The sequence below is a fragment of the Pantherophis guttatus genome, chromosome 10, assembly GCF_059756535.1.
Source record: "Pantherophis guttatus breed Tessera chromosome 10, ASM5975653v1, whole genome shotgun sequence".
Classification (NCBI taxonomy): Eukaryota; Metazoa; Chordata; class Lepidosauria; order Squamata; family Colubridae; genus Pantherophis; species Pantherophis guttatus.
In genome coordinates this window covers 5211093-5237652 of record NC_142072.1, presented here as the reverse complement: position 1 = coordinate 5237652, position 26560 = coordinate 5211093, and the positions used below count along the sequence as shown (strand labels likewise).

The 26560-nt window shown below is 40.3% G+C and overlaps 2 protein-coding genes and 1 long non-coding RNA gene across 4 annotated transcripts in view; all 3 read left to right on the top strand.

The window, feature by feature from the left end:
* Positions 1 to 38: 38 nt before the first annotated feature.
* On the top strand, positions 39 to 11165 carry DEDD2 (death effector domain containing 2). Its single transcript, XM_034438001.3, has 6 exons — positions 39 to 103; positions 1254 to 1910; positions 2243 to 2353; positions 2790 to 2921; positions 9053 to 9448; positions 10331 to 11165. The coding sequence occupies exons 2-5, from the start codon at positions 1436 to 1438 to the stop codon at positions 9424 to 9426; spliced, it is 1092 nt and encodes a 363-aa protein (XP_034293892.1). The 5' UTR covers positions 39 to 103; positions 1254 to 1435; the 3' UTR covers positions 9427 to 9448; positions 10331 to 11165.
* On the top strand, positions 3231 to 6484 carry LOC148112352 (uncharacterized). The gene is made up of 2 exons (XR_015729527.1): positions 3231 to 4987; positions 6413 to 6484. It is a non-coding gene; the product is annotated as an uncharacterized LOC148112352 (long non-coding RNA).
* A 4367-nt stretch (positions 11166 to 15532) lies between the features above and the next one.
* POU2F2 (POU class 2 homeobox 2) overlaps positions 15533 to 26560 on the top strand; it is a 121088-nt gene continuing 110060 nt past the window's right edge. For both annotated transcript variants that reach the window (XM_034437997.2, XM_034437994.3), the window contains exon 1: positions 15533 to 15656. The gene's annotated coding sequence lies outside the window, so the exon portion shown is untranslated. The remainder of the gene's footprint in view (positions 15657 to 26560) is intronic.

Sequence of the window (26560 nt, the reverse complement as noted above, 5' to 3'; positions counted from 1 at the left end):
CGCGGCCAGGTGCCTACCCGTGGGGAGCGCAGGCGCAGATGAGTCGAAGGTGCCAGAAAGATTGAAACGGCGGCGGTGACGGCTGTGGGCGACGGGAGATCCGGTGAGGGGCCAATTTTATTTCGTACCGAAGTAGGAAAGTAGGTCAGGAAAAAGGTGGGGAAGGACACCGGGATTTCAAGATGAGGGAGTCGAGGGGGGCCGCCGATAAAAGAAGGAAAGCAAGGGAGGAGGCGGTAGTCGTGAGGTGTATTTGAGGGGGTGGCCTACTGACAGAAAAACAACGATGGGCGTGGGGGGGAGGGGTGCGCGAGGATTAAAAGAAATGGGAAGAGGAGCGAAATGTCAAAACCTGCCGCGGGAGGGGGAAAGAGGCGACGTGAAGGGGGGAGGGGAAGGGAAAAACAACGAGGGGGAGGGGCGCGGGAGGCTTCCGAGGTCGAGGAAGTGGGGGAGGGGATGCCAAAAACAGGTGAAGCGAGCCGTGGGGGAGGGGCTTCAGACGGTTGTTCCGACGGGGAGACGACCGCCGCCCCTCCCCTTCTGTGGGCGGGGCTCTCGGTCCCTGCAAGGGCGGAGTTTCGGGCGGCGTGGGGGGGGCGGCGGCGGCGGCTGCGCCAAGCGGAGTTCGTCCACACCTCGGATGTTTGTGCTGCTCCGGGGGGGGGGCGGCGGCAGGGAAAGCCCGCGGCTGCCCTCGTGCGGTGTGTCCGTGCCTTGCATGCTGTCGGAAAGGCGTCGGTCTGGTCGGCCATGAAACGGCATTTTGCCTTGTCCAAAGGGCAGTTCGAGAAAGGGGTCGTCGCTGGCTTTTGTTGGGGGGGGTGGAATCGGAAGCAGAACGGCCCTCTGGCCCGTTTCCCCCCCTCCCACTTAGCCTCGTTAGCGGCCAGTTTGTGGTGGCTTAAAGGCACCAGGATAGAAGCCGTGAGACTGTTCAGTTCTTGTTTTGCCTGGTGAGGTAGCAAAACAGCTGGGTGTCTTTTATGTTAGTCACTCTCTCTGCCTTAAGGAAGGAGTTAATGGCAAGCACTTCTGGAGGAAAAAAAAGGTGACCAAGAAAACGGAAAGGGCTTGTCCAAGGAGTCAACACTTGACTCAAAAGCACGTGCGTGGAAGTGTACACACACACACACACACACACTGTAGGCGTGTAGTATTACTGACGTAGATCTGTATGGTTATTGTTGTCTTAATTGAGGCAACAGTGGAAGGTTTGATCTGATCCAGTAACTCTCATTTCTCATTTACAGATCCTTGTGTGGTGAAACTGGGAATCTGAAAGAATTTTCCTTCAAGGCTTCAGATCAGTTTCTGTATTTTCTTAATTTAACTTGGCAAGAGACTCTTCTTTTTCCGTCTGTTTTCAGAATACAGTGTATCTGTTCAATCCTAGCTTGTAGTCTTTAAAGGTTCCTAGGATTTGTGTTTTTACATGGCTGACATGAGAAGGCAACTTTTTGCCCACATTTGGGAAGAGGAAGAATGCCTTGAATATTATGGGATGGTTTCCCTGCATCAGATGTTTGAAGTCATTGGTTCTCAGCTCACAGAGAATGATGTGGAAGTGCTCTCGTTCCTTCTGGATGAGACACAGCCCTGGACTCATCCATTGGATCCGGCCCTTTGGACTGTGGCGGCAGAAGAAGAAGGTGGTTCTGAGCTTACCTCACCAGCATTAGAAAACTGGAAGAGGAAAAATCCATGCTGGTGTAATTTGGGCAGGAACAACAGCAACCTTGAGGCAGTTGCAGAGAAATGGCAGCCAAAGAATGGTGTCCAACTGCTCCTGGAATTGGAGAGGAGAGGCAAATGTGATGAAACCAACTTTGTGCAGCTTTTACAGCTCCTGAGGGTGCTAACAAGGCATGATCTATTGCCATATGTTACCCTGAAAAGGCAGCGTACAGGTACTGGATTGGAGCAGTAGGAAAAATGTAACATTTCATTGTTGATCGAATCTCACAGAATAACAGTTTCTTTTCTTAATGGATATTTAACCTAGATCATTTCTACCTATTTTGTAGCAGTTTTACTTATAGTAGGATAAATGTTAAAGGGGGAAAATGTTATGGCAATTTCAGGCACTGAATAATTCCTTGCATATATTATTTTTTGAATATTGTGATTATAAGAACATCAGCAGAACTGGAATCCAAACTGATTTGACCAACGGGTGATGTTTCCTTGCAGAACTGTTCCATTTGAAGTACTGCCTAACTTTCAAAACGTTTAATTCTAGTTTCTCCTGAGAGATACACCTATGGACCATCTGTTCTGTCAGCAGACCAACAAATGGACAACTGTCTGAATTCAGCCTCTTCAGAGCCTCGACATGATCAGTGGGAGACAGGTGTGTAAATTTGAAAAGACAATAATATTCTATGCTCTGATTTGTCTTTGTATTGATTACAGATGCTGAATTTTTATAAAAGTCAGGATATTAATACTAAGCAGTATAGTCCTGGGCCTAATCAAAGATCCATTTTAAACTAACATTTTTCAGATAACCAATTGTTATCTGGTGTTTGAAATTCATGAACCATGGATGTAGAATGGCAGATTTGTGTAACATGAGATTTATTTTTAGCGAGCCCCACACACGCTAGCGCTGATGTTAGCTAGTCAGTAATGAAACATCTGCAAGCAAACAACCAAGCTTGGAGAGCGCCAAGGATCTCACAATTCAATCCTGAGCTACAGATATTCTCTTATATTTATTGCTACGCTATTGGGGAGCATCATAAAGACTTACATCATTTCCCCCCCTCCCCTCTTTCATTTTCTAGGCTCCAATTCGAGCAAAAGGAAGCGAGTAAGCAGAGGTCGATCTAAGGCTACTTCTCTTTGTAGACGGCGGGGAGCTAAAGCGTCTTCTGCTCCAAAGCAGGAGGTTCCAGCTCCCACCAAAGTGACTTGTGGTAGGTGTCTGCCTGGCATGTGCTATGTTCTTGGGATGCATTTGATCTGGGGTTTTTAATTTTTGTTTTGAAAACCCATGAAACCACTCTAAAACACATTAGCAATCTTGGTTTCAATTAAGGGTCATTTGTTCTATTTCTCTCTTTCTTTGACTAGAATCACAAGGGAGTAGAGTTGGTTGGGGGAGAAAAAAGAGATGCAGTAGCTGAATTTACAGAGGCTGTCTTGTGAAGGAGCCTGAGGTTTGGCTTACAATATTAAGTGCAGTTTAAACCTGATATTAAGCCGTGGTTCCACTAAACAAGAATAGGAGTTTTTGGCCCCTCCTTGAGAGAGGGTGGGAAGTCTCCAACCCACTTCACAGAATTTGTGTTCAGTTCCCTGTGTAATTTGGTAACGGACAACTATTTTTTCCACTGCTATCAAAACAAATTTATGCTCAAAATATATACCCCAGTTTCATACAAAATTTTCTTGGGCATCTTGCGTAACAACAAATTTTATGAATGCCTTCCAACTTGGATATCCATAACATCAGCTTTGGGGAGACTTATTTCAGTACACTGAAGTGTTTCATATGCTGGTCTTGAAGAGAGTATCTTAATGACTTTGATGATGATCTCTGTGTTGAGCTGGAGAAATGCAAGATAATCTGGTTATTTCCACTTTTATTAATTTCAAATGAAAAACAATTCTGATGAAAGCATTAATTCCAAATGAAAGACTTCTGGGCTCAGAATGGAAAGATTTGAAAGACCTTTTTTACATTTAGATAAATAACAAAAACTGGAGGATAAACCAAGTTTCTTTTGAAACTAGTTTTTTTTCCCTATCAAGTCATTAGGAAAATAATCATTCCTGCAAGAAGTTCATATATACCACAAGTTCATTCTCTGTGGGATGGTAGTAATAAAACTCATGAGTAATAGAGCCATATTATTGATTGGAGACAACATTGAATATGTTTGCCAAGTAAATAGCTGTTGTATTCTTTGGAATGACTTGCCCATCCTTTTATCAAAGGCCAACACTTGATTTGAGTTATTATTGAATAGCTCTGTTGGTGCTGCCTGGTTTCTTCTGATTTTCTAATAAGTTTTATCCTCCTGCCTTGGTTGGTAGTAGTCATCTGTTGAAATTATACTCTGACATCAGCAGTACGTATCTAAATTGTAAACTAAAATCATACAGATAAATTAACAGTCAGATTTCTGTCTTGGTTTCCAGCTCTGCGTAAGTGCCTGTCTCTAAGACCAGCATATTTTATCTCCTTTGAATAATTTAAGGTTGTCTCAGATTCTATATATCTGTCTTACTAGCTAAAGACTCTGCATAAGAAAACTGTGAAATCTGCAGGTGGACCGTTGTCTGTGACAAACCACATAATGTGTTTACAGTTTCCTTATTTGGAAGTGTGTTCCATCTGCCTAGTTTGTAGCACCCTCACTCAGCCAGTGGATACCCAAGGCTGGCAGATGATCCCTGCAGAACTCTCTTGTGCTATTGTGTTTGTGTCAGTGCAATGCAAATGAAACAAAAGTGAATGCACAAAAACACTTGTCTTACCATCTGACCAATTTACAGGCCATAGGTTCTAATGAAGAATGTTCAAAAATAATACAATGAGTCTGCAACTTCAAGGTGCAGCTAAGGCTACTGCCGGGTAGGTGCAAGGATCAAACTGTAAGCTCCATTCAACACCTAGACTGTTGCCTGTATTCTTTGTAACATTACCTTGCTTCACTGAGGCAGAATTTAAGATTCATAGGCAGCTGCTTCTGAAATGAGCTCTGCTATTTTATTAGCTTTCTGAGTTGCAAAACTAAACCTGGGAGTCTCCCTTCCTGGTGTGTTATAGTACTGTAGGCTATCTCAGTTTGAAAGAGCAATACCGTAATGAAGAAAAATCCATGCAAACTCCCGAATGAACATTTTTTTGTTGCTGCTTGATTTCTGCCAATTCTTTCTCAATCCACCATTTAAATTCCAGGTTACTAAGCAAAAGTTGATGATAAAGAGACTCTGTCTCACTTGTGCACTCTCCTCACAGAATGGTCTCGCAAAGGTAAATGAATCCATGCACCCGAATTTCCACCAGTACTTTGTGAAAAGCAAATTTGTATTTTATGATATCTGCTGAGTTACTATTTCTAGGAAAAAAAAAAAAAAAGGTTGCCCACCCTGCATGCCAGCCTCTCAGACAGCCACTTCATAAAGACATGTTGACTGTTTTGAATGCCCATAGGGGACAGGGCTGCACTGTCAGCTCCTGGGTTTATGATACTGGTTAGAGTTACTACAGACTGGCACTGTGGGGGCCTTGTGCCCCAAACCTTCAGCAGGGCCTGATGCAAGGGTCAGCAACTATGGCAATTTTATGACCTGTGGTTCCAGAATTCTTCCAGAATTCTGTGCTTCTAGAATTCCTGAGTCAGCCATGCTGGCTCAGGAATTCTGGGAGTTGAAGTCCATAGGGCATAAAGTTGCTATAGTTGCCCACCCCTAATGTGATGGAAACAGGCTGAGATAGTTTAGCTATGAGGGATTTGCTCTTTGGGAGTTGCCATTCTTTGATGTGTCAGTCCATTGAAGGCCTCCCTATCAACTGATCTTAATTTTGCATATAATTACTGCTGCAGGTATCAGACCATTATAACTGCTATGGAATTCTTGGGGGCTCCTTTTTTATCCCTTTGATTGGGGTGGAAATACCCTTAAATTCTTCACATCAGTTTGATTGGGCAGTTCCTTCTGGCTAGCCAACATTTATTATTGGTTATATGCATTCATAATTGTTGATATTCCTGAAATTATTCATTGTTGTCACTAGTTAGTATTTCCCAGTTCCAGTAAATATAATAATAATGATTTGTGTGTCACTTTGTCCTCAATAACAATAATAAAAACCCCACAGGTAATCCTCAACTTACAATCATTTGCTTAGTGACTTTTTGAGGTTACAACAGCACTGAAAAAGTGACTTAAAATCAGTCCCTGCACTGCATCGCCATGGTCACGTGATCAGAATTCAGGCACTTGGCAACTAGCATATATTTATGACAGTTGCAAGCATCCCAGGATCACGTGATCACCCTTTGCAACCTTCCTCGCGACTTCCATTAAGCAAGGCCAATGAGCGGGATGCTGGGTTTGCTTAACAACCGCATGATTTTTTTAACAAGTTCAGTGATTCACTTTAACAACCATGGCAAAGAGGTTGTAAAACTGGGCACAACTCACTTTAACAACCACCTTGCCGAACAACAGAAATTCTGCCCCCCATTTATGGTTGCAAGTCGAGGACTACCTGTTAATGACCTTGTAGAGAAATATCTGTATTCAGTCTGATATCTGCAGCAGTCCATGTCAGCAGTTAGCTTAGGTTCCTTACTCCATTTTTTTGTGTTCTTTTACAATATTGAATCTCAGAATGATTTCTTGATGTTACCATGTGCTAAAAGTCTTGAACCATGTTTCTCTCGGTCCACAGTTGAAATCCATCCCTGGAAAAGCATAAGTATTGGCCCAGGCAAGCGGGCCAAGTACCAGACACTGGTAAAAATACCCAAACAAGTTTAAAAGCAAAAACTAAGTGTGTCCCACTTGATTATTTCACCTGCCTCTTCAACGCTTCTTCTATGTTAGAAGCGAACCTGCAACTGGACCCTGCAGCACTCTTGTACAAGCTGTGAGGGACACAGCCTTGGACTTTGGGACTTGTGGCCTTCAGCGCAGTGGAGGCCTTTCTCTGTGGTTTCATTGTCTGTATTGGTTTTTGTTGGCCTGTAAATATTTTAAGTTTTTGTTTTGGGGAGTGGGTGGCATAATATATAATTATTAATTCATTATAAATAAATAAATAAAGATTATATCTGATTCAGGATGATCTGTAGGTCCCAACATGTTTTGGAAACTGAGAATTTAAAGTTCTCTGGTTCCTGTTGGGTCACCTGATCTTGGTTTGTAATCTTTTAATAGTGTTGAACACACACTAATGGGGGTTGCATGGATATTGAGGTGACAGGCCTCCTTCTCTGAAACCATCCTACTTGAGTGACAATGGACCTGAAGGTATTTCCTTCATTCTTGCTACTGTGATTCAAACTTAGGAAAAGACATTGGCAGAAGCCTGCGCGCAGTATCTGGCTCAGAAACAAGTTTTTCAAGTTTGTCTTTACTTCTACATAATAACCACAGTGGGATTATTTCACTGGGACCGGGGCCTGGAAATGATTGGGTGGGTGGGCGGGTGGGTGGGTGTGATAGTGTTTGTGCTGCCTCAGCTGGTGTTTTTGCCCATGAGTTTAGTGTTTAATTCAGTGCAGCTGTTCAGAGCTTGCATTACTGCTGGCTGTGGAAAATGGTTGAACTAATTCCCACAGTCTAGGAGTCATTTATGCAGAAGACCTTTCCCACATAGCCAGAGCCTGTAATTTGATACGTTTCCTGCCTGTTTGGAAATAAAAGCTGGGATTCTTTCATACGGTCTTAATTCTCATCGTGTCCTGGGGAGGAAAGAAAGCGGCTAAATCCGTTCAAGTGCAATGTAACTATGATTCAAGGATTGCCAGTATGTTAACGCCAACTCTGACAGCTGCCTCATGAAGTACTCCAGAACGTTGTTGATATTAGAAACTGGGTGAACTGTTCTGATGAAATCATGTGCCAAATCATGGATGCAAAAAGTCTGTATTTTAAGCTGTGTACAGTGCAAAGGGGGATTTTCAACTTATATGTATCCAGTCAGCAATTGGGTGGGAACCTGTATTTGGAACCCCAAAATGGTTTCCAGTGGCCCAGCAGCTGAAGTCCTTTAAGGCGAACAGGTTTTGAGTGTATGGATTAGCAACCTTCTGGTACAATGATCATAAACATGGGAGGAAAGGAACTGTTTCCAGTAGAAGCTCATGCAGGTCTTTAAACATGTGTTTAAATTTTGCTGCTCCCTGTCTGTCTGCCATTGAATTAAAAATGAATCAATGCTATGGGCCACTGTTAAATGCAGTTCGTTGCACAGCTTTGCTGTTGCCCATCTGGGGTTGGGGGTGGTGGTGAAGGATTCTGAAGGTCATGCTGCTTGAGGGCTCTCAGCTACTGAAAAGCTGCTTGTAGCTTGGTGGTGTGGGTGGGTTTGGTCTCCAGGCCGTGCAAAGTTACTGGAAAAGGGCTGTGACTGCACTTTGAGTTAATGCTTCTACAGGTGATGACCACAAGACACAGAGAAATTAAAGCTGACGGCCTTGTTGAGCGTATGTAATGCACCACCTGCCTCATTTTTCTTAAACGTATCTTACTCTGTATTCGTTCCATTTATCCCTCCCTTTTGAACCTTTTAACACGTTCAGCTATAATGCTGACTATAACATTGGGGGTGACTGAACAAAACAGACCTGTTCTTTTCCTTCCACAGTCCATAGTTAGAGCTGAACTTTGCTCATTAGTGAGGCATCTGCACCACAGTAGTAAACCTGCCTAGCAACATGTCAGTATGTTCAGAATATAAACAAGGCTGTGTGCAGAATAGGTCCCTCGTTTTAAGTTCAGACTCTCTTCAAATCCAGCCAATAGATCAGGTTGATCTTGCCTTACATTCCATTAATTCAAGTTGTTTTAGATGTATAAGTTAACTTCCATTGACTGAAACCTATGTACATCATATTAAGACCCATGTTGACGGCTGATAGCAGGCATAGATGGTAATGGTGGAGGATATGCTACACTAAGGGATTTGTTCTTTTGCTCCTCTGGGTAGGAATTGAGGCTGGATGTGTATTCATATTTAATTTGAAATAGGGAGGTGTTGCAGGCTGACTATGGAAGCTAACAGATAAGTATAAATGAAGTTCAGCTCTAACTTTGTGCCAAAGGAACACCTAAAAATTAGTGGAAATGCCCCTTGCTGAGCCTGACTTCTTCAGGTCCCTGAATTTTGGGGGAATCCTGAATGGGTTTGAGCTTAAGTTTGGTTGGTCTTTATGCTCAGGACTATTGAAAGCCTGACCCTAGAATACCGCTGCATGACTGTGTGTTTGTCTTCTTGCTCTGTTTGTGATTGACAGCTCTAATGGCCCTCTTTTTTCTTCCCCCTCCTTCTCTTTCTCTCTCTCTCTCTTTCGTGTGTTCCTCTCAGACATCCGGCTTCGTGTTCGGGCAGAATATTGTCAGCATGAGCCTGTCTTACGTCAGAATGTGATGTCCAATAAGCAGAACCATTTGGAGCGTCAGTTTGATGTGTTTGGGCAGTCGAACACTATCCTGAAATCCCGCGACCTGGGCTCAATCATCTGTGACATCAAGTTCTCAGAGCTCTCTTACCTGGATGCCTTTTGGAGTGACTACATGAACGGCTCTCTGCTTGAGGCATTGAAAGGCGTCTTCATCACAGACTCACTCAAAGAAGCTGTGGGCCAGGAAGCTATTCGGCTGCTAGTCAACGTGGATGAGGATGATTACGAGGAGGGTCGGCGTTTGTTACTGGAAAATTTTAGTCCCCAGGTGTGGTAACGGCAACAGCTAGATGACATAGGTATGTTCCTTCCAAACTAGCTGGTTGTTGGAATTGCTAAGAAGCTCTCACTTTTCAGAAGTTGATTCACTCCTTTGAATCAATGCTACAAATAAGGAGGGCAACAGAGACACTCGGTGCTTCAGAGAATTTGGGGTGGCCTTGATCTGCAAAGAGCCTAACTAATAAATGGAGCTGTTTTTTTTTTTTTTTAAATTATAGATGTGAAGTGATCTTTGTCTTGATGTTAGTAGCCTCATGACATACTGCTGAATGTGTAGGCAATGCATATTCTGTCTAGTGGAAATACCCAATAGATTTACTGAAGCATTTCTGCTTAGAATATATACAAGTAGACCTCGACTAAAACAGCTATTCATTTAGCAACTGTTCAAAGTAACAATGGCACTGAAATAGTGACTTGCAACTGATCCTTCTGCTTATGACGGTCACAGCATCCCCATGGTCACATGATCAAAATTTGAGCGCTTGGCAACTAGTATGTATTTGCCACAGTTGGATCATGCAAGGTCATGTGATTGCTATTTGTGACCTTCCCAGGGGGCTTCTTACAAGCCAAGTCAATAGGGGAGGCTGGATTTGCTTAACGACTGCATGATTCGCTTAACAAAAAAGATAATAAAACTGGGCACAACTCATTTAATGACTGCCTTGCTTAGCAATGAAAATTCTGCTCCCAATTATATTCATAAGTCGAGGGCTACCTGTAGCAAAAGATAAAAATAAATGGCACTAGAAAAATAGACAACAGCATAACTAGATCCCAGAGATGTCTTGAGATAAAGGCTGTCTCCCGAAGAAATATAGTGAACACTGCTTGCCAACATGCTAAATATCAAGTTAGACCTTTGCTTTAACTTTCTGCTTTCTCTTTTTTTACAGGGTACTTCCATTTTTACTACTTGATTATTGTTGGATATAGACTTCAGGGAAACAAAAAATTAAAAAAAAAAAACTTTAGAAAATCATTCCGTCATGCGACAGGGCTGGATCTTGGCAGCGACGGGATTCCCAGGAATCAATTATGCCACAGAAGCATTGAAAGAACAAGCCAAGAATGATCTTGATGGACATTAGATGTAGCAGAATATGAACAAAGGCAATAATAATTCAGCCTGGATTCCTCTCATTTGGAGCAAAAAGGAAAATCTTTGTGAGAGATAATTTTATCTGCTAATGAAGCATTGAAGGGCCTTGACACTCTTAGCCTGACTTGTGTATGTCATGCTTGCTACCTGTACTTGTCATTTTTGTATGTGCTCTTGCAACACTGGAGAGTAATTTTACAAAGTAGCAGGTACACTTGGTCAAAAGATGGCAGCAGAGCAGACTCTTTCTTGGAAGAAAAACTTTACACTCTCAACGATAGTGCTGGGGTAGATTTCTTTTCTTTTATGAAAAAAATGCAACTTAGCCCCATACTATGAGGGTTGATCATAAGGGTGTGGAAGCTTGAGTCACTTTTCTAAGGACACTTTTCAATTCTGTGGTTCTTTGTATATACTATAAATAATAGACTTTAAAAATATGAAAAGGTTTGGATTGTATTTCTGGGTTAAGGAAGCTGCTAAATTGCAGTTGGAAGAGCCAGAAATATGTAATTTAAAAATTGTATTTTTTTTTAACCAAAAAAAACCCAAACAAAAACCACTTTTGGACAAAATTCTTAATGTACTGTATTTGCAAGTGACAATGTTAATAAAGAAGATAATTTGCAGCTGCATTTAATTCCTAACAAGAACAGACCTGGCCTACTGGCATAGAGTCCAGACTTTCATACCTACATTCCTGTAATTTTTCAGGCGTTCTAAAACAGCACCAGGGCGGATTAGTCTTTAGAATATGCTAAAAGATGCTGCTGAATATTTGCTGGTCAGAGAAGATGGGCCTAAACCATACATGTGAAAACTGGAGTAAAAGTCTTTTAATAGGAACCTGAGTAATGGGAGGATGTGATCCAAACTAGTAGGTGTTCTGTGTCTTTCCCCTGATTTCAGGTTGTACCCTCGATAAATAAAATACATGAATGTAAGAGATGGTGAGGGTTGGAAACGCGGTCCAGAAGCATCTTGACACATACACTACATCCTCTTCCCAATATCACTTCAAGCCACACAAAGTTGTTGGTTGCAGATGTACGTATTTGCTTTCTATAGCTGCCATCTGAACAAGTGACTGACTGGTGTACATCATCATAAAAATAAAACCCTTAAAACAATACAAAATAGATTAAATAGTTGCTGAGTAAAACTATTGCTACAGATGTTGATATAACCCAGAAATGGGGCTTTAAAACACAGAGAAACCCAGGCCTGGGCACATAATCAGGTCTTCACAGCCTTATGGGAGAATGTTTCTGAACCAGAGTGGAGAAGGTGGGTATTTGCAGGATAACGAAAGCCATACTTGTGGCTTTGTTCAGACGATGCAACTTTTCTTTGTGGCACATGACTTCCCTTAATTTAGTAATGCAGTTATGAACCCAGCCCAGAGTGGCTTGCTTAAAGCAGGATTAAGCAAAGCAAATAATGGCCTGAGCCAAGGTCCTGAATTTGTTGTCTTTAAAGGTTTTCCACTCTTGTGAACACATTCAGAACCAGTTTAGTATAGTGGTGAAGGTGCTGGCCTAGAAACTAGGAGTCTCTTGGGTTCTAATCCTTGGACATGAACGACTGGGTCAGTCACTAAGAGACGGTGAGTTCTAGTTCTGCCTTGGGTATGAAAGCCAGCTGGGTGACTGGGCTAATCATTCTCTCTCAGCCCAACCCACCTCACAGGGTTGTTTTTTTGGGGGGTGGGTGGGAGGAGGGAGTATTAGGTTTTGTTACCACCTTGAGTTATTTATAAAAAGAATAAAAGCAGAATAAACATAAAATGGATGTGCAGATTGCCCACTCTTGGCGTTATCCATGCTGACCCATAATGTTTCTTGTAGCCCACCCTGTACAAACAGGCCAGCCTACCACATGGCTGTGCCATTGGACTACAACTCCCATGACGGCCAGCCACGAGGAAGGTCTGGAGGCAGCGCTTGAGGAGTAATAATAATAACTTATTTGCGGTCACAGACCAAAATACAAATATAATTGTAAAAGAACGTGGGGAAAGTAACATAAACAGTTGGCTACCAGAAGCCTTGGCTGAGAGGAATTACAGCGTTCTCCTCTAATAGTTACAGCTCTTAAAAAAAATTTAGAAACCTGAAAAATAATGTGTGAGGAGCCATCCCCTAAATAATATAAGGTCAAATTACTAGCATTGGATCCAGAGAGATCCAATGCTTGAGAAGTAAAGCAATAGGGAGATGGCCTTTGAGAAGAAAATTCCAACAGCAAATAATCCCCTTCGCCTTTTCCTCACGTGAGGAAAAGGCTCAAGATTGCCGTGCCTTGATTCTCTTCTACTATTCATTATTTTATTTGTTGAATTTATTTGCTGCCTATCTCGATGTGGGGCTACTCTAGGTGGCTGACAACAATAAAAAAGGAAGAATAAAGAAGTATAAGATGAGGGAGAGAGGATCTCTGTCAGGTTTTCAAAGCCTGTTAATTGCCCCCTCCAGCAACAACTATAATAATTCCAGCAGTAATCATGGTGGAGGCTGATCCCCAGCCAAGCTTCCCTCAGAGGACTGAGAAACACAGAAGGCTCTGAGTTCTAATCCTCCCCTAGGCATGGAAAGCCGCTGGGTGACTTTGGACCGTTCCTTCTTGTCTCAGCCCAACCAGCCTCACAAGGTTCTCCCTTCTCTGTGGGAGCTCCAGCCCTGTGGAATGAACTGCCCCCCGAAATACGAAAGATTTCCGATCTCCGGGTGTTTCGCTGCGCTCTGAAGACCCTGTTGTTCCGCCAGGCAGGGTTACTAACATAACGTTTTAAATTGGGGTATTTTAAATTTCTGGGATTTTAATTGGAGCCTAATTATTTAATGATTTTAAATTTTAAATTGTTGTCGTGTTTTTTGTGTTTTTAAATAGGCTGTACACCGCCCTGAGTCCTTCGGGAGAAGGGCGGTATAGAAATAAAATTATTATTAAAAAAAAAGGTTGTTGTGTGGAAAAGAGGAGGAGGGGGAGGAGGAGAAAAGGGATAAGAAGTACGTTCGCTTGCTGCCCTGAATTGTATATGGGGAAAAAAGGCAGCATACAAAACAAATTGATAAATAAGCAGCATCTTGGGAGGATAATGCAAAAAAAAAAAAAGAAGGAAGGGGATGAACCAGCATCCAGGGAAATTTGGGGTGGTGGTCTTGAGGGAGCTGAAATATTATTCCGCAACGTGTTTTGGGACATGGTGGCTGCCTCTTCTCTTCAAGGCTCGGTTGTTTTTTTTTCCCCTCAGGCAGCCATTTTGTGATGGTGGTGGAGGCATCGATGGCTATTAACATTTCCAGATGGTTCCATTGCCCTCAAAAAAAAAAAAAGGAAAAAAAAAAGAAAAGCCAATTTGATTAAATGGTCAAGGCACTGGCCTAGAAACCAGGAGACTGTGAGTTCTAGTCCCGCCTTAGGCATGAAAAACTGGCTTCTCACAGCCCAACCCACCTCACAGGGTTGTTGTTGTGGGGAAAAGAGGAGGAGGAAAGATTAGGAGGCATGTTTGCTGTCTTGAGCCGTGTATGAAAAAAAGGCAGGAAAAAAACTTGAAGGAGGAAGAAAAGGAGGAGGAGAATATAATAAATATGTGGTTTTTCTTCCAGGTGTTTATTTTATTTTCTTTTTTATAACATATCCAACACACCTTCCTCCTTTTTTTCCTCACAACAACAACCCTGTGAGGTGAGTTGGACTGAAGAGCGACTGGCCCAAAGTCACCCAGTGGCTTTCCTGCCTAAGACGGGACTTGAACCCACTCCCTGTCTTCCATTTTCTAGACCAAATTGGATTTTATCATTTAGCTACTGCTGCAAATTTAAGGGTGTCAGGCTGGAGTTTTGTGTCCCCCACTTCTTCCTTCCTTTTCAATGGAGACATCTTTTACATTGCAAGCCCATGAGGAAGGACTCGTATTTTAATAATCATAAACAGGGAGTCCTAACTTGCAACCATTATTGGGACCAGAATTTCCTTGGTCAAGTGCCCGATTTTACAACTTTTTTTGCCACGGCTGTTAAGTGAATCCCTGCAGTTGTTAAGTGAATAATGCCGTCGTTAAGCAAACCTGGGTTCCCCATTGACTTCGCTTGCCAGAAGCCAGTTGGGAAGGTCGCAAAGGACCCTGGGAACACAGCAACTAACATAGATACATGCCAGTTGCCAAGGGGCTGAATTTTGATCATGTAAATATGGGGATGCTACAATGCTTGTAACGGTGAGGACTGGTTGTAAATCACTTGTTTCAGTACCATTGTATATTTGAATGATTGCTAAATAATATAGAATAACAGAGTTGGAAGGGACCTTGGAGGTCTTCTAGTCCAACCCCCTGCTTGACCAAGAAACCCTATACCCATGATGGCGAACCTATCGCACGTGTGCCATAGCTGGCATGCAGCGCCCTCTCAGTGGGCAAGCGAGCCATTGCCCCAGTTCAGTTCCGCCCCACATATGCACGTGCCTCCAGCTGGCCAGCTGGTCATCAGGTCTGCTGTGCATGCACTGGGGCAGGGCGCATGTGGGGGGCTGCGTGTGCATGCATGGGGGTGAGGCGTGTGTGTGGGGTACGTGTGCATGTGTGGGAGTGTGGCACGTGTGGGGGGGCCTCATGCCCATGTGTGGGGGGTATGGCACGTGCGAGGGGCTTCACACGCATGCAGGGGGCATGGCACTGTGGGGGCACATATGCATTGCATTTTGGGGGGGTCAGGGGCACACGCGCATATTTGCGAGCACACTTTCGGCACTCAGGCCGGAAAAGGTTAGCCATCACTGCCCTATACCATTCTGGATAGGGCTGTCCAATCTCTTCTTAAAAACCTTCAATGAATGGTTTGTAAGCCAAGAATACCTGTAATAATAATGATGTAAACATTTTGATTGAAAAGCAAGATTAAAAAAATAATACTGCTGCCTCATGCAAGATTCTAGCCATTACAAATCTTATGCCGTTTCCATTGCAATTCCTACATTCATTTGTTTTCTTAAATTCTGCAGAAACTGAAAAGACAAATGAAAGAATGTGAAGAAACATAATGTAAGGACAATGTTTCCCCAGATCATCATTTGTTACCTCCTGGATGTAAAATTACGGGGGCATCTGCTTTGCTTTGGTAAGTAATTGAGAACAAGGCTTTCAAATTCTACTATTATAGGGTTAGAGAATAAAAAAAAAGGGGGGGGGGACGGATTTGCACAATCTGCTGAGTTCAAATATAATCCACTCTTGTTTGGTCTAGTGGATGTGTGGGAAAAAATGATATTGTTATGTGCATATTAAATATAAATACTGTGCCACATTGTGCTATATCGCACTTGGGTTCATTCCTCTATGTTGTTTCAGTTAAGTTTGTCATATTATGCAGATTTATCCAAAGTTTTGGGGGGGGAAGAACAGAGACAGAATGCATCCTTTTGGCTGATGGAATTCCTATTTCAGCCTAGCATTTTAATTGCCTCGCTTCTTTGTTACTCTAATGAAAAACTTTGGAAAGTTAATTTTAGTTTAAGAAAGCTTTCTTTTTCTTTCTTTCTTTCTTTCTTTCTTTCTTTCTTTCTTTCTTTCTTTCTTTCTTTCTTTCTTTCCTTCCTTCCTTCCTTCCTTCCTTCCTTCCTTCCTTCCTTCCTTCCTTCCTTCCCTTTCTTTCTTTCTTTCTTTCTTTTCACCAGACCTGGGGTAAAAACAAAAGCAGCTAATATATAATAGCAGTTCATCAAGTCCCTAATACCAAGTAAGACACTCTTCCACAAACACAAATGCAGACATTAAAAAATATAAACGAAGAAATAGGGGCAGCTCAATTGGCTTTGAATTAAAAAAAGTTTTGCCTAGATATTATTGTTCTTGCAAAAAGTTCAGTAACAAAGAGGCTGGGTGAACTTTGGGGAAGGTGTCATGAGGGGAGTTCCAAAGCATTGGGGTGACCTCAGAGAAGGGCTGCCTTCTGGTCATGAAGCAAAATAAAAAGTTTTTACAGAAACTATTTTTACTGCATTTCCTTCAATTTCCTTCAACAAGGCACTCCCTTTGACATTGAGCTAGTTACCAAAGTAACCACTAGGTGGCTCCACTAACCTGTGACTGACCTGTCCTCAACTTCTCTCTACTGTATATTCAGCCTGTTTCCTTTGGAAAAGTCCTGCATATTAATTAATTTTCCACAACGATTACAATATCCCTGAAATATTGTGTATTTTCTTGAATGCACCCTCCATTCTGTTGCAATCTCACCACTGCACCCTATATTCTGCTGCAAACTCACTATTCAGTTGTTCCCAAATTGATCAAGGAAGAATGTAAATTAAATTAATAGTTTATATTCAAAGGTCCCAAGCTTATGTGATCACCATTTGCAATCTTCCGAGGCAGATGACTAAAGTCAAGGGATGGGGGTAGCCAGATTTGCTTATCAACTCCATGAGTCATTTAACAATTGCAATGATTGGGTTAACAAACATGACAAAACAGGTCATAAAATCAGGCACAATTCACTTATCAACCGCTTTACTTAGCAACTAAAATTCTGATCCCAGTTGTGGCTGCAAGTTGAGGACTGCCTATAGGTGTTTTGTGACTGGTGTTGCCTATTTGGGCTAGTTTCCCATGACAGCCATTGTGTGAATGTGCTTACACCACAGTGTCCAAATTCTAAATCCACCATCCCCAGGTGCTTACGTCTGGACTATTTACCTATAATCCCCAACCAATTTGGCCTCCTGCAGTTTTCCAAGCTGCAGAAAGCTATTTTAAAACATAATCATACATTTAGAACCAAACATCATAAATTATTATACTAACATAACTGATTGTGTGAGGTACTAATACCGTTCTATAAAGCCTTAGTAAGACCACACCTAGAGTACTGCATCCGGTTTTGGTCACCACACTATAAAAAAGACGTTGAGACTCTAGAAAAAGTGCAGAGAAGAGCAACAAAGATGATCAGGGGACTGGAGGCCAAAACATACGATGAACAATTGCAGGAACCGGGCATGGCTAGTCTAGTGAAGAGAAGGACCAGGAGAGACATGATAGCAGTCCACAGAGAGGAGGGGGTCAAGCTATTTTCTAAAGCACCGGAAGACCAGACAAGGAATAATGGATGGAAACTGATTAAGGAGAGATTCAACCTAAAAATAAAGGAGAAATTTCCTGACAGTGAGAACAATCAACCAATGGAACAGAAGTTGCCTCCAGAAGTTGTGGGAGCTTCATCACTAGAAGCTTTCAAGAAGAGACTGGACTGCCATCTGTCAGAAATGTAGGGTCTCCTGCTTGAGCAGGGGGTTGGACTAGATGACCTACAAGGTCCCTTCCCACGCTGTTATTCTGTAACAATTCAGCATTGTCTGTTTACTGCTTCTCGCTCCGTGGAGCTCCTGCTCCTTGTGTCTTTCAACAACTGACTTCACAAAGGAGTCCTTGTGAAAGAATCCAGTAGCTCTGGCAATGGTGAAGGGTGCCTGGTTTACAGAAAAGCCAAGATTTTACAAAGCACTTAATTTCCTCCTATTTAATGGCTTGGAGGTGAGAAAGTTTGCCAGATCAAATCCCCCTGCTCAGCCTTTTGCATGTAATTTGCAAATAAGTCGTCTGGGGTTTGCTCTGCAGCAAAGGAGGCACAGAAGGAGTCGCTTTCATTGATTTTAAAAAGGAAATCACTGTTTCCTTCCTAGGAAACCCGTTTTTTCCCCCTAAGCTTATCTTTAGATGCTGTTAATATACAGACTACCACATTTAGAGCTTACCCATGCCAAAAGAAGAATCTTCCTCTATCTTTTTTTCTTTTTCTTTTAAACCCCAGTGCTTTAACATTTAACCTGGTTAACAGTTTGGATTACTTCAAAGGCTTGCTCTCATAAGAAATCTTTTCTGAGCTAAATGCGAGAAGCCATGGCTGCTTAGTCTGTGCTTAAAAGCATTTATTTCCCCTCTCCTCCAATTTGGATCAGAGCCCCCTGGTACTATGTGGGCGTGTGTAACTCTTTCCTTCCCTTGTTTGTTCTTCGATTGACTATGCCTTCCGTAACAGTACGGATGGTCCTCCACTTATGACCACAATTGAGCTCAAAATTTCGGTTCTTAAGCCAGTTCTTAAGTACATCCTCCCTGATTTTAAGACCTTCTTTGCAGTTATTAAGTTAATAACATGTTTAACTTATGACTATTACTAGTTGGTTATCTTATGACTTATGATTGTATCTTTTGATTTATGTTTTTATCACTTTGTTGCCTGTATGCATATTGAGAACATGCACCGGAGACAAATTCCTTCTGTGTCCAATTACACTTGGCCAATGAAGAACTGTTCTATTCTATTCTATTCTATTCTATTCTATCCTATCCTATCCTATCCTATCCTATCCTATCCTATCCTATCCTATCCTATCCTATCCTATCCTATCCTATCCTATCCTTCCATTCCATATTTTCTTTGTTCTGTTCTGTTCTGTTCTGTTCCGTCCCGTTCCATATTTTCTCCTATTCTATTCTATTCTATTCTATTCTATTCTATTCTATTCTATTCTATTCTATTCTATTCTATTCCATTCCATTCCATTCCATTCCATATTTTCTGTATTCTATTCTATTCCATTCCATTCCATATTTTCTTATTCTATTCTATTCTATTCTATTCTATTCTATTCTATTCTATTCTATTCTATTCTATTCTATTCCATTCCATTTCATTCCATTCCATTCCATTCCATTCCATATTTTCTGTATTCTATTCCATTCCATTCCATTCCATTCCATATTTTCTCCTATTCTATTCTATTCTATTCTATTCTATTCTATTCTATTCTATTCTATTCTATTCTATTCTATTCTATTCCATTCCATTCCATTCCATTCCATTCCATATTTTCTGTATTCTATTCCATTCCATTCCATATTTTCTTATTCTATTCTATTCTATTCTATTCTATTCTATTCTATCCTATCCTATCCTATCCTATCCTATCCTATCCTATCCTTCCGTTCTATATTTTCTTTGTTCTGTTCCGTTCCGTTCCGTCCTGTTCCATATTTTCTCCTATTCTATTCCATTCCATTCCATTCCATTCCATATTTTCTGTATTCTATTCTATTCTATTCTATTCTATTCTATTCTATTCTATTCTATTCTATTCTATTCTATTCTATTCTATTCTATTCCTCATCCCATCCCATCCCATCCCGAGTCTGGCTTCCCACTTTGTGATATAAAGACCTTTTTCAGATCATAAAAACTGCCTTCCTCCCCCTAACCTATAGCCAGGATTTTCTCAGACAGCTGTACAGGTAGTCCTCAACTTACAACCACAATTGAGTCCAAAAATTTCTGTTGCTAAGCAAGACATTTGTTAAGTGAATTTTCTTGCCACAGCAGCTAAGTGAATCACTGCAGTGGTTAAGTTTGTAACATGCTTATTAAGTGAATCTGGCTTTCCTGTTGACTTTGCTTTTCCAGAAGGTCGCATGATGACCCTAGGACACTGCAACCGTCATAAATATGAGACAATTGTCAAGCGTCTGAATTTTTATCACGTGACCCTGGGGATGCTCCAATGGCCATGTGAAAAATGGTCATAAGGCACTTTTTTCAGTGTCATCGTAATTTCGAATGGTTACTAAATGAACTGTTGTAAGTTGAGAACTTCATGAATTTTTAAGGAGGCTACATACCTGTCAAAATGGATGTTGATGTCATCCACTGCAGACATCACTGAACATCTTGCACTAGGCAAGTAGAGCTGTCGGCATTGCTCTAGGTTTTTTTTTTGTCCTTCTCAAAGACACTGAATTGCTCTTGATGTTTGTGGAGATTGTCAGTCATCCAAGTCGCAGTTGTCTCAAAGTTGCTTTTTCAAAAGGCAACTGGACTTTTTTTCTTGAGGAAGACGCTTTGCTTCTCATCCAAGAAGCTTCACTGGTTCTGGCAGGATGGTGGGGAGCGATGGAAAGATTACAAGTAGTCTTCAACTTACAACAGCTTATTTAGTGACCGTTCAAAGTTATAATGGCACTGAAAAGAAGTGACTTATGACCCTTTTTCACACTTAGGACCATTGCAGTATCCCCATGGTCACACGCTCAAAATTCAGACAATTTGGCAACTGGTTCATATTTATGACGCTTGCAGTGTCCCGAGGTCACTGTAACTAACAGTTACAGTGATTCACTTACCAACTGTGGCAAGAAAGATCGTAAAATGGGACAAAAAATGCATTTAACGAATGTCTCACTTAGTTAGCAACAGAAATTTTGGGTTCAATTGTGGTCGTAAGTCGAGGACCACCTGTAGTTCCTTCCACGTAGAGATTGGCCACAATGGGGGGGCGGGGGACACAGGTGAACCCATGGCACAGGTGTGTTTTTGTCTGTAGAAACCCTTCAAGGTATTTACTCCTGCATCATTCAAAGGGTCTTCATCCTTGCTTTCCCATGTACCCTTCCCTTTTTTAAGCTGTATAATTTTTCCTTCTCATTTGTGGATGGGGTGGAGCGAAGCAGGGGATTTGCCTAGTACAGATATTCTGTTGGAAGTTCCCATCTGCATGCCTCTCCTGAAATCTGGGCCTAAGCTCTTAGCCCTCTTCCAGAAATTGTCCTCCAAACTGTAATTTTTAATGAGTCCTAGTGGGCAACCATTTAAATATGAGCCAACCATGTGCAGCAGCTGCCAAAAAAGCCAACACATTTCTAAGGTGTATAAACAGAGGGATAGAATCAAGATCACGTGAAGTGTTAGTACCACTTTATAAGGCCTTGGTAAAGCCACACTTGGAATACTACATCCAGTTTTGGTTGCCATGATGTAAAAAAGATATTGAGACTCTAGAAAGAGTGCAGAGAAGAGCAACAAAGATGATTAGGGGACTGGAGGCTAAAACCTATGAAGAACGGTTGCAGGAACTGGGCCTGGCTAATTTAGTGAAGAGAAGGACTAGGGGAGACATGATAGCAGTCTTCCAATATCTCAGTGGCTTCCACAAAGAAGAGGGAGTCAAGCTATTCTCTAAAGCACCTGAAGGCAGGATAAGAAGCAATGGGTAGAAACTAATAAAGGAGAGAAGCAACCTAGAACTAAGGAGAAATTTCCTGACAGTGAGAACAATTAACCAGTGGAACAACTTTGCCTCCAGAAGTTGTGAATGCTCCAACACTGGAAGTTTTAAAGAAAATGTTGGACAACCATTTGTCTGAAGTGGTGTAGGGTTTCCTGCCTAAGCAGGTGGTTGGACTAGAAGACGTCCAAGGTCCCTTCCAACTCTGTTATTCTATTGTAATGTGACAGAAAAGGAAAATTCTTCCCACAGGGGAAGAAATCCTCCTTAAATTGCTTTGAATTAATTGAATTTAAAATTAAATCAAAGCAGTGGTCTTCATCTTTGTCCTGATTTGCTTATTCCATAGAGCTCAGTTCCTAGCAAGCAGCCGAAATTCATTAGTTTCTGGGCTTTTTTTTTTTTTCTCTTTTTCTGGCAGCCAGCAGAAGGTAGGTAGAACCTGGCTAAAGAGACATACACATAAAACCTACGAAAAAGAAAGAAAAACATATATATATATATATATATATATATACACCTTTCATATATTCTCATACCTTGCAAGTGCTTTTGTGGTTTTGCAAACTTACCTGTTCTGTGCCTTCCTCACCTTTCTACCCCAGCTGTCATTTTCCCCTTCCCCTCTATTCAAATACTTTGCATTGAGCTTCAGTCCCTTACATTTTGGGCTGGGCCAGAAAGACCCAGGGCACTTCCACTGTATGGCCGTGAAAGCATGAAACACCTCTGTACGTTTTCAGGGAATTATTTTTGAACCTGGCATTCCCAAATCTTTTGGCAAGAGGGCGCCACTGGCCTTGATAGAAATTGCTTGCCCGCTTCGACAGCAAAGCTTATCTTGATATTAATTCATGCGTTCCTGTCCTGCATCCTTGTGAAATGGTGGTAGAGCAGGTGAAGGAAACCGTGCTGAGGTTTGCAGCAACTGGTAGTGTTGGAGACCAGTTTATCTCTTTAAAAGGTGTACCCTCAAGTTCTCCAGAGGGAGAGGAAGCAAAGAGAGAGACTGGGCTTTCTTAGAAAGCCATTTTGATGGTTGAATTTGGGCCTATCACAGGCTGAATGTTCTGGAAGGGACTATCCAGCTGAGGTACTTATTGAGCAAGGAAAGGCTATGGAAATTACCAGAAAAATCCAGCTTATTTAACCTGTCTGTTTCTGGGCTACCTAAAGGCCATTCAGGTTGGAGAGCAAAAGTTGTAGAATGCCAGTTAACAATAAAAACCTACTTATTTCTCCCCCCTCCCAAAAAATATTTAAATAAATAAACAGCAAATATTTTTAACCCAGATATGGGTTAACTACATTTTTATGATTATACCTATAAGCGCACACAATGGCAATTAATATAATTTTAATGCTGGTAATATTATTTTTCTGTGTTATTTGGTTATCTGGAATGCTGTGGGAATTCATCTGCTGTCCAAGCTTCCAACTTTTGCACCTTCCCCTCCTAAGTCCCTGTGGCTGGTGGTGCTTCAGCCAAAGCGCAGCTCTAAGTTCAAGGAAACTATGAATTTAATCAAAAGGAAGTAATTATCTTTTGCTAGGAGGACGTGCCGTGACCAATTGTACATCACTCTTTTTTGCATTCAGGATTCTACCTTGCAGCCTGCCTATTGCTGGTTTTTCATTAAGATTTTCTCCTGTTTGGTGCAATTGGTCCACGAAAAGACATAATTTTCTGTTATTTCCTGCCTATCTCCTCCCTTTTAACATTTGTTCACGAGATACGTGGGCCTGTCAGCACAGCAATAACTAGGCTTTGGGTGAAATATATAAATTAGAGAATGGAGGGGTTGGTTCTTTGATTTTCCTGGAGCTTTTAAAAAAAAACAAAAACGGTAGATGTGCTTGTGATGTGTCCAGCTAAAAAACGCAATGTTCCTGCAAAAAGTTAATTTAAAAAAGTACACACACCAAGTGCGATGTTCCAAATGACATTCATTTAAGATGTGATAAGTGTACAGAATACAGAATAAGTGTACATGCTCTACATGATCCAGCTTTCTATGGTAACATGTACTGAATCTTTATGGTCAAACACATGGACTGAAATGGCATGCAAAGCACCAAGAATATCAGCCGTGGGTTGGGCACGCCAGCAAGACTGAAGGATTGGGATATGCTTGTGTGTGCCTATGTTGTAACCATGGAGCTTTGGATCTCGAAATAATTGAATTAATCCAGTTTGATTTCCAAGTTAAAAGGTTTGGAGGGGAGATTTGCAATTGTTGATACTTATTGTTTAATAAAATTGGGTGCCTCTTTCTTGATGTTGCTTCCAGGATTGTGATCCTGAGTTGTGGTACATGATCTGCTTCCTTCCTCACTTGGAAACTAATAAAATCAGTATTTTTTTTTTCCACCAAGCAACAATAAAGAAAAAAAATCCCCATGTTGTCCTTCGCTCACTGGCATTCAACCTAACAGTAAAACACATTTGATACAGTATCTGCAATCCTCAATTCTTAGCATTTGCAGACCTTATAATCACCAATTACAGCACTGTAGGCTAAAGAAAAAAGTCAAACATTTAAGGAAATAATTACCTTGGAGCTAAATGCAACAGTTCTTCATTTTCCTCCCTGCTTCTAAAATGCTTCATTGTAACCACCTTCATTCTCCATATTGCACAAATTGACGTTTGTGGTTCTTTTGATCACGAATGTGAATTGTAGACGAGTTTAATAATTGCACAGAACACTTCAATTTTCTTTCGGCATGTATGATGTAGTGAAATCATGTATGAAAATAAGGACTGCATAACGTAACAAAAATTGAAAGTTACTGAAAAATGTATGAGTCAAATGTGTGTATTTAAAACTCAGGCAATGCAGCATTAATTTTGCAGGCAAGATTTTGAGACTCCTACACCCAGCTAATGACCAATATGTATTGTAATATTTCAAGAATATTTCTTACATTTTTTTTGTTAAGTTAAAATATGATCTCAGTAATTTCAGAAGCTAAGCAGTTACATGTTCCATAAAAACGTTACGGCAAACAACGAAATATCCACCTAAATCCATCCAAATGCATCTCTCACAAATATTGTTTGTAGTTATTAACTATTTAACTAATGAGAATTAATTACTTCAATAGCATTAAATAGCAACACTGTAGCATACACTGTTAATAGAAAATTAACAAATTAGTTACCTAAATTCTAAAAATTCAGCATTCAGACAAATGTAGTATGAATGTGTCATTCGTATGATGTTCTATAAGTTTAATTCAATTCTGCACCAAATGTTTGAGGATTTTTAGTTTTTTTATGTAGCATACATTTGTAATCAAGCTACAGCTACCTCTTCTATTTTTAAAAAATGCTTTTACAATAATTCTACATCATCAATATATAACATCAAAGAACGAAATTGTATACTTCTGTTTCTGAAAATTAGTTAGATTCCTTGGTTCACATTTCAGCTATAATATTCAGCTACCTAAATGTATTTGGAAATTAAAAACTGGGTAAACTGCTTTGCCAAATTTGTCTTTCACTGATATTTAGGGCATTAAATGAAGGTTAATTCCCATTTAATGTAGTAATCTTAAATACTGGATACATTTCTTCTATTTTTCTGCTTCCTTAGTATGTAGAAAATTCTAAATGTGCTGAATATTATTTTGCATAGATTCATAGATTATTTCTTAGATATATTTTGAAAATCCATATTGCATATCAAGTCTATTTAAACAATACTAGAGCTAACATTTCTACCTGATTAGATCAAAGAAATTAAAACATTGCAACCAATGCATCTAATGAAAAATGTTTAAACACCATTCTTTGTTTATTGTAAGTTTCTTGCAAAAGTTACATTTCTCAGTGTCATGTTTAATTTATATACACTCATTTAATGGTTTGGTTATTAATTTTCTATATTCACTCTATGTAAAAATTATAATTGGTTTTATCCATGATTTTAATATCTGAGAGGATATTCATTAACCCAGATAATACTTATCTTAATAAATAACCTGTAGAAACTTACAGCATTTGGTTCTCTTATATAACAACAATTTACCTTTTATAAATTTTAAATGAAATAATTTTGGATATTAATCCTTGATGTGAAAACACATTGTTTGAAAAAGAAATATAATTTTATCTGCCATTTATAATTATTTTATCTACTATTTTTTTCTGAATACTGTATTTACTATTTACATTTTTATTTTTATGTGGTTAATATCTCTCTTTAATTGGTTTTAAGTAATGCTACTGTTAGTTAACAAAACAGACTTTTATTTTATTTAGATATTGTATTAAAAATATTCAGCATTCTTAATCAGAGCACACATTATTTTGTATATGATTTTAATTCTAGGTGATATGCAGGATTTGATCATTTTGGTGCATCACATTTCAAAAATGGTTCATATGCATACAGATGGTTCTGGTATACAGAATAATTCTAATGATCTCCAAATAATATTATGATTCTTAAATATGCATTAAACATAATTAATTATTTTGCATATGGAAATTATGTTTTTTACATAAGATTACCTTGCTGTTCAGAAAAAGATGATAAAAACAGCTTTTTGACTAAAACAATTGCTGCACATTTGTTTAGCATACTTCGCATGCAAATCTGTTTAATTATTTTGGTGTAGGACATGCGAATAATATTCTGAATAATATATAGAAATATTACTAATGTTATGCTTTGTATCCAGCAATCCCAGATAGAACATTATTTTGTAAATTAGTCTTAAATCTGAATATGCACACAATCTTTTGCCACTGTTTACATACTACCTATAATATCTGCTCCCTGTTATTTGGAACAATGGAATAACCTAGCTTTCTTAGCAGTTTTTACTACAAATTCTAATCATATGTATATTTTTGCATATAATAACTGAATGCAATAATTTTAATCCTGAATGCTAAATAGATTTTTGAAAAAAGTATTTGTTTTAATGTGCTTAGTTTCCATATAAATATTGA